The 9017-nt window shown below is 39.8% G+C and overlaps 1 protein-coding gene across 8 annotated transcripts in view; it reads right to left on the reverse strand.

Annotated features, from left to right (window-relative positions):
* Positions 1 to 4427: 4427 nt before the first annotated feature.
* Positions 4428 to 9017, reverse strand: part of Rnf170 (ring finger protein 170) — a 30315-nt gene continuing 25725 nt past the window's right edge. For all 8 annotated transcript variants that reach the window (XM_013026995.1, XM_013026940.1, XM_013026961.1 and 5 more), the window contains one exon: positions 4428 to 6564. In XM_013026995.1, the coding sequence (XP_012882449.1) occupies positions 6295 to 6564 (270 nt within the window). In that variant the 3' untranslated portion in view covers positions 4428 to 6294. The remainder of the gene's footprint in view (positions 6565 to 9017) is intronic.

Consider the following 9017-nt stretch of genomic DNA (forward strand, 5'->3'; position numbering starts at 1 on the left):
CCTCATTTCTTTAAAAGAGCTACTGAGAAGATGCTGTGTGGTTTGAAAAACTGTGGACTACATTTCCAGACTGTTAATCTGTATTTGTTATATGTGTCTTCAGGTATGTGAAGTCCCCGAGAATCCATAGGTGACAGATTATTTTTTTTAGCAGTGAAAGAAGATACAAAGGTAGGCACTGGTGTCCCCACCTCTAATCCAAGTTGTTCGGGACGGAGATCTAAATATTGACGTTAGATGCTAGCCCAGGCAAAGAAACAGTCAAAAGCAGACTAAGAGTGAGGGGCCCTGAATTCAAGTGTGTGCGCGTGCGCGTGCCGCCCCCCCCCCCCATATAGATATAAGTGCTGTGTTTTCTGTCACTTTCACAACATTCGTATCCATCCCCACTTTTTGGGGGGGGGGCGGGTAGTGGGGCCTGAACTCTGGGCCCTGTCCCTCAGCTCTTCAGCTCAAGGCTAGCGCTCTACCACTTGAGCCACAGCGCCACTTCTGGCTTTTTTCTTTTTGCTTATGTGGTGCTGAGGAATCGAACCCAGGGCCTCATGCATGCAAGGCAAGCACTCTACCACTGAGCCACCTTCCCAGCCCCCCCCCCACTTGTTCTTGAACTCTGTTGTCACTTTATGTCTTAGAGGATGGGTTTAAGGTTTATGTAATTTTATTTTTTGTTTTTGTCGGTCTGGGGCTTGAACAGACTCTGGGCTTGGGCGCCATCCCTGAGTTCTTCAGCTCAAGGCTAGCTCTCTACTGCTTGAGTCACAGTACCACTTCCGGTTTTCTAGTGGTTAATTGGACTTTCCTGCACGGGCTGTCTTTGAACCGTGGTCAATCCTCAGATCTCATCCTCCTGAGTTGCTAGAATTACAGGCGTGAGCCACCAGTGCCCGGCTAGTTTGTGTAAATTTTAAACAGGCAGTTTAACTTGATCTGAAATGCCTATTTCACCTGAAATGGCATTCTGAAATGCCCTGTCCACCTTTAAGCTATAGCCTGTGTTATCTTTGCTGACAAGCTTTCCTTATCCTCTTTGCTTATCCTCCTTGACTAAGGTCCCTCCTGTTCCAGTGAAATCTTGCCCAATTGTGAGCCATATTGTGCTTTCATATGTGTCTTCATCAAAACTGAGATGTGTTCCTTAATCTTGCAATCGGTCAGTTAAATCTAAAGACTCAAGAAACTTTGTACCTAAAGTTTCAAAGCTAATACCTGAATAGTAGTTTATTACTAGTTTTTCCAGGATTATTAAAAGAATAATCTCTCTGTTGTCACTGTGCAATATTGTAGAATATAACAGATTGATGTAAAAATATTTAGAGGTCACTGATATTTTTTACTCTTCAACAGAGGTAACATTTATTGAACTCCTGTGCTAATGCACAATTCTGGTCACTTGGGATACATTACAAGTTCTGCCTTTATGGAGTCAAAAACCTAGTGGGGATAAGGGTAAACAGACCAAAACAAGTGATTACATAATACTTTACTGGGTGAAAGGTGCTTCATGGAGAAGTGGCAATTTTCAATAATAATGAACAGGACTGACCTATAGAGGAAGTGACAAGCTAAGTTTGGATTGGTTAGTGTTAACTCTGAAGGTGTCTGGGGGGAAGAAACTTGGAATTAGAGGCATGTAGCTAAGGCAGAGCCCCTGAGTCTCAGTGTTCTTTGCCTGTCTAACGAATGACAGAGCTTAATGTGGCTAGAGTGGACTGAGGCAAGCTAACCAAACAGTACTTGCTGTTTTCCTCTTTTCTAGCTTACTCATTTCTTCTTAGCATTTCTTAAGATTGGAATGATTGTTGTTACTTGTTTAAGTGATTATGATTCTCTGGTCAATTAAAAAAAATGATGGGCACCTGGAAATGATAAATTATATAGGACTTTAAGCATCCACACACAGTAAGACCAAAGGAGGATACTCTTAGGGGAAGAACACAAATGCATAATGCCTATGTGCCTCTGAGCATAATAATATTTATTGAAATGAAATCCAAGTAATGGAAACAAGGGGTTTGGGTTTTTTTTTTTGTTTTTCTTTTTTTGTTCATTTATCTGTCTTTGGGGGAGGGCGAAAGGAGGACACAGAAATGGAGGGACAAAAGGTGAACAAATATAGCAGTAGTACTCATTAGATGGTGGGAACAGGAGGGAATAACTGAGAGAAAGGGAAGGAAAGGGTAAAATTAAGCGTACTCATTACCTGACTTGTAATCCCTCTGTACATCACCTTTGGAATAACAATTAAAAATTAAACAAAAATAAATGGGCAACTGAATTTTTTTAAATGCTGGAAACAAATCAAATGTTAACAATGGAATAAACCAGGTTGCTTGAGTGGATAGGCAAGATTAGGAGAGCTGGGGGAGAATGATGGAAGGGGTGATACTGATCAACATTCATGGTACTCAAATGGCAGTGGTTCATTTCTATAATCATAGTTACTCAGGAGGCTGAGCTCTGAGGATGGGTGAATCCAAGCTAGCCAGGGCAGAAAAGTCTATGTGACTCTTACCTCCAGTTACTCCAGTTAATCAGCAAAAAGCTGGAAGTAGAGGTGTGGCTGAAGTGGTAGAATGCTAGTTTTGAAGAAAAAATAAAGCTAACTTGTGAGCGCCAGTAGCTCATACTTGTAATCCTAGCTACTCAGGAGGTTGAGATATCCTCATATCAAGTTCAAAGCCAGCTGGGGCAGAAAAGTCCATGAGACCCTTAATTTCCAATTAACCACCAGAAAGTTGGAAGTGGAATTGTGGCTCAAATGCTAGACCACTAGCCTTGAGTATTAATACGCAAGGGCAGTACCCAAGCCCTGAATTCAAGGCCCAGGACCAGTGTGCGCACACACGCGCACACACACACACACACACACACACGCTAACCAAGAGCATGAGGCGCACACACACACACACACACATGCTAACCAAGAGCATGAAGCTCTGAGTCTAAGCCCCAGTACCACTACAGAAAAATTTAAAACAATGCATTGTACTCTTAATATGTTGAATTGAAACCCCTTTGTATAACTACTTAAAGGTAATAAAAATTACTTTGTAGACTAACGACGGTGGATAGGACTGAGAGGGATGGGAGGGAGAATAGAACAGGATGCGCTATACTCATCAACTAATGTGTTAAATGGAGACCTCTTTGTGCAAATATTTAAAGAAAAATTCAATAAATTATTTTACTTAAAATTTTTGAAATTGTTATTCTAAAGGAGATGTACAGAGGGGTTACAGTTGCACAAGTCAGGTAATAAGTACATGTCTTTTTGGACAGTGTCACCCCTTCCCTCCTAGGTTTTCCTTCCCATCCCACTCACAAGTTGTATAGTTGAGTGTTTTATTAGTTAAGTCAAAATAGCTAGAAGAGAGGATTTTGAATGTTTTCATCCCAAAACAATAATAGTTTTACATAGGGGAAACTCAATATCCTGAGTTGATTAATACATAATACACTGAAACATCAGCATGTGGCCCATAAACATGTTCAATTATCTATCAATTTAAAGTTACCTTAATGAAAGGGAAAGATTTTTTTCCCTTTGTGTATTCCATTGTATATACAGAGTTGAGTTGCAGCTTAATGCAAGAGTTATGTTCCAGGGTGAGTACTTAGGAGAAAACTCCCATATACCTCAAACTAACACTGAATAAATACATTAAAATGTCCATTATAATGCAGTACATATACTTTGGGATAATACTTCTATAGAGGAGTATGTTTAGAAATAAAATATACACAATTATCTACAAGCCATAATAAAAAGGACCTATTTTAAGAAGCCATGATGACCATTATAATCAATACTATTTCAAGATCTCTAAATTTTCGGCCAGAGATAGACTGTAGATGCCTTCCTAACAAACCCAAGGCCCCAAGTTTAAAGCCCAGTGTAAGTCCAGGTACCAGTGGTTCACATCTGTATTCCTAGCTACTTAGGAGGCTGAAAACTAAGGATTGTTATTGAAGCCAGTCTGGGTGGGAAAGTCTGTGATACTTTTTTTTTCCAATTGACCAGCAAAAAGCTGGAGGTAGAAATGTAACTCAAGTGGTAGAGTGCCAGCCTTGAGAAAAAAAAAAGCAAAGGGAAAGTGCCTTGCCCCAAAAAATAAACCCAGTAGAACCCACGTGGCTCACTCCTTTAATTCTAGCTAATTAGGAGACTGAGATCTGAGGATCATAGTTTGAGGCCAGCCTGGGCAGGCCTGTGAGATTCTTATCTCCAATTAACCACAAAAAGACAGGTATGGAGGTGTGATTCATTAGGAATGTGTCATCACTGACAAGCTAACCAAAGAACACAAAGCCCTGAATTCAAGCCTAGCACGCACTTGAGCACCAAACAATAGCAACAACAAAAAATACAGGGAAAAAAGCTTAAATGTTAAACTATCAAAAAGACAGAAAATAGCACATTTTAAAAGGTTTTAAACATACCACTTTTATTCCAAAGAATAATGACAAACTCTTAAATCACCACATTTGAACCAAGCCTTGAATCCTCTGTGCAGGGGTGAGGAACCTCTGGCCTGCGAGCCATTTAAGGCCTTCTGAATAATTCAGTGCTTAATATAACAGACATATCATTCTTAACAGTTGCCGGTGGCTGTCTGCCTGTATTGGTAATGTGGTACAGTCTGAGAATGATTTTACAAATATGGCCCTAGACAGAAGAAAGGTTCCCTACCGCTGCTCCAACTCTGTGAGGTAGTTATCTGCATAGCCACAGGGATCAGTACAGGTCCTTCCTGCCCTGGTTTCTCTCAGATGCTGAGAAAAGTAGGAGCTGAAATCTTGGTTCTGGTGCATTGGGTTGTCAGAACAGTTGTTTTCCTCTGATTCCCCACAGAGCTGCTCCAGTTATTCCCTGCTCCTAAGATTGGACCATCTGATTTGCAAATGATAATATTGTTATCTTAAAGGAGCCCAAATTGTTGCTTTGAATTTAAATGATCTAACTCTGAACACAGAGTATTACTATGATGTTTAAAACACTGATTAACTCTACTTGCTTTATACTGTCAGGTCTCTTCTGCATGTATCATCAGTGACCAGTGAGAATGACTTAAAAAGCAGGTCTAAGATTCTGAATACAGAATCTTTTTCAGTGTAGTAAGACTCTAGTTCATATAGTGTTACTGTACATTACAAAATTTGTACAATACACCTCTACAAGTATGTATTAGTAGCAGTTACAAATATTTGAATAAATTACTGTAATCAGAAATGTGACACTGAGAGCAGAAAACATGTACAGAAAATAAATTTAGATAGGAAATTCCTTCCAGTCTGGCGTAACAAGCAATTAGTCATTTTAGCTTTTTCAAGTTGATAACTGAGCTGAAATGTTTTTCTCTCTTAATTTGAAAATGTAAAACTGCGATTCACAAAGGCAGGGTTATAAAAGTTTTCAGACAACAGACAACTAACCAAAAATTTCCATGTCTGTTGCTAGAGTTCACCAGTAATTTGTCAAATCTAAATACTGTTCCTAATACTTTCCTAAGGGTCTTGGTGCTAAAGGTGTTTCCTTAAAAAAGCATTAAACTGATACGTGATTGCAGCATTACCTAGATTCCTAAAACAATTTCCCTTTACAAGTTACTTTTAATCTGTTCCTATGAAAGGTCAAATTCTTGGCTAGATTTCGTAACTGAAGACCAAGAGTGTTTTTTTGGAAATAAATGTTAATTCTGTTCACTGAAGTGTTATTTAGCCAGAATATGAAGTCAAATATAGTGTTCATGTTTCTTCTTTCAGTTTCAGCTGATAACAAATAATTATACCAGAACAGAAAAGCAAAACTGCTCCAAATGCACAAGAGAACTAGAAGTACTAGAAGAAACACTGACTTTTCCCCAAATTGTACAGTATTTTATTGTAACAAAATATTTAGATGAGTTGCAAAACAATATATTATTGTATAGGTACGCTAAGGATGACTTGGATGGACTAAATTACATTAACATTATCATACAATATATCAATCTCAGAAATTTGGGGAAAAGAATATATCGAAGTATCCCTTCTTATACAATTCCACTTTTTCCCAGAGACTTTACAGACATCATGGAATTGAGATACAACTGTAGATTGTTATAGTTCTGATCTTAACATTAGAACTTGTAAATGTAAATTTTCCAGTTATATTTTGCTAAGCATCTGTCAAATGATAACCAAATGTCCATATATAATATTTTAAGCTTGCAAGGTAATATTTAGATGATTTCTACTGCTATGAATCCTTTTGCTTAATTTTACATGTTTCAGTTATTCTAGAAAACTTTTTCATCTGGTTAGCCTTTGGGTTATTACTTCTCGATACATAATAGAAATATAAATAAGCAACAAAAAAATGACAAAGAAATCATCTAGAAAGCCTAGAATGCCAAACAAGGCTTCAGGTACAAAATCTAGAGGTGATATAAGGTAGAAAAAAGCTCCCATTAAACAAAGTATTATTCTAATGCGGAACATCCAGAAAAGACCTCCAACTGAAAACATTTCTCTGAATGCATGTCTCAGTAATGTAGGAAGATCCATGATTCTTTCCATAATCTGGTGGGAGGAAAACCAAATAGTAACACTTAGTACTTCATACAGCACGCCAAAAATAATGTAAGTTTACACAGGTGGCATAAGGAATCATGCTGAAAGCTGTTGTACAATAGCAGGGCAGGGGTTACAGGGAAAAAGTGATAGAGTTTATTGTGACTAAGATATAGCATATTCATGTGTGAGGTGGCATGGTAAAAACCTTTTAATAATGATGAAAAAGTATATGACGGGGGAACATGCAGCAGTGGGAGAGGCAGGGGCCAAAAGAGGTGAGCCAGGCACTGGTGGCTCATGCTTGTAATCTTAGTTAGAACTGTGATCTGACGATCTTCTAAAGCCAGCCTGGGCAGGAAAGTCTGTGATACTCTTTTCTCCAATTAACCACTACAAGATCAGAAGTGGCACTATAGCTCAAGTGGTAGAGTGCTATCCTTGAACAAGAACTCAGGGATAGAGCCCAGGCTTGGAGTGCACGCGCACGCTTGCACGCGCACGCGTGCGCGCGCACACACACACACACACACACACATATAAATTTTTATTTTTTGCTAGTCCTGGGGCTTGACCTCAGGACCTGGGCACTGTCCCTGAGTTTCTTTTGCTCAAGGCGAGTAATCTACCACTTGAGCACAGTGCCACTTCTGACTTTTTCTGCTTATATGGTAGTGAGAATTGAACCCAGGGCTTCTAGATAAGCACTTTACCACTAAGCCACATTCCCAGCCCCACACATCTGTTTAATACAGAAGCTTTTAATAGAATATTATTTTTGGCTAGAAGCACTAGAATCACATGTTTGTTTACTTCTATTTCTTTAATACAGGTTTCATTGTGTCTCTGGGCTTGCTTCTCTGCCCCCTGAGTGCTGGGATTGAAGCTATCAGCTTCAATTCCCTTCCTTCCTTCCTTTCTTCCTTCTGTGCCAGTCCTGGGGCTTGAACTCAGAGCCTGGGCTCTGCCTCTGAGTTTATTTGCTTAAGGCCACTTCCAACTTTTCAGTGTTTAATTGGAGATAAGAGGCTCAGGATGTTTTCAGCACAATCATGGGTACTGGCACAGATTAAGCTTAATTCCCTGCCCTCTCTTCCTTTACCCAGTTCTGGGGCTTGAATTTAGGGCCTGGGCACAGTCCTTGAGCTTTTGCCCTCAAGACTAGCACTCTGCCACTCTGAGCTAGATGCCACTTCTGGTTTCTGGTAGTTAATTAAAGATAAGCGTCTCATGGACTTTCCTGCCCAGGCTGCCTTCAAACTGCGATCAGCCTGAGCCTCTAGTGCCCAGTCTCAGCTTCAATTCTTAAGAATATACCACTGTCTTATTCAACAAACATCAAGGGCCTGTATCAAAGCATTGTATATAGCATTAGGGATAGAGTAGTAAATAAGCATAGTACTTCTGGAGCTTTTAGTCTATGAGAAGATAAATGAGGTTTGAGTACTATTGTGATAAATGGTATGAAGGAAATATATAGAGTACTGGAGTTGGTTAGGGGAAGCCCCTGGGGAGGATAATTTACAAGACAAGAAGCTGACTATATGCAGAGCTGAGGGACAAACATTCCACAGAGAGGATATGCCATGTGAAAAGAAAGTCTTAAAAGTGGGAAGAATGTGGAAGGTGCTGTGTAGCAGAAGCATGGGTCAGCAAAGGGGAAAAGCATACAGATCAAGATGGAACAGAAGGAGGATCAGATAAAAAAAGCTCTCATTAAAGCATAGCAAGAAGTGAGAACATTTTTCCAAAGTAGCAGTGAGGAGGCTCCTGCATCTATCCAGAGCAGGACACAATAGTGGATTGGGCTAGTCTGATGGCAATGGTGACTGAAAATAGACAGGAATTTTTGTGAACAACATAATCATTGAACAAGAAACTGGGCCCTGGTGGGTTGTTTCTATAATTCTAGTTACTCAGGTAGCTGAGATCTAAGAGCTGTTGTTCAAAGCCAGTGAGGATGAAAAGTCTTTGAGGCTCTTACCTCCAATTCATTAGTAAGAATGCCAGATTTGGAGGTGTGGTTGGTTCAGTGGTAGAGCACCAAGTGTGAACATAAAAGCTGAGTGAGATATGTAGAAGCTAGATCTAAAATACACAATAAATTACACAGGACTCCAGGTCATCACACACAGTAAGACCAAAGGAGGAGACTTAGGGAAGGAAAACAAAGGTGCAATGCCTCTGTGCCTTTGATCATATAAAATGGTATTTATCAAAAAGAACTCCAGGAAGTAGAAGCAAGAGGCTTTTTTCTTTTTATTTTCTTTTTTGTCTTGTTTATTTTTCCCTGTTTGAGGGAATAATGGGGGCGGGGGGAGAGGAAGGGAGAAGAGGATAAAAATGGAGGGACAGGGGCTGGGGAGGTGGCTCAGTGGTAGAGTGCTTGCCTTGCATGCCTGAGGCCCTGGGTTCGATTCCTCAGCACCACATAAGCAAAAAGAAAAAAAGCCGGAAGTGGC

Source organism: Dipodomys ordii, unplaced genomic scaffold, assembly GCF_000151885.1.
Source record: "Dipodomys ordii isolate 6190 unplaced genomic scaffold, Dord_2.0 Scaffold4, whole genome shotgun sequence".
Classification (NCBI taxonomy): Eukaryota; Metazoa; Chordata; class Mammalia; order Rodentia; family Heteromyidae; genus Dipodomys; species Dipodomys ordii.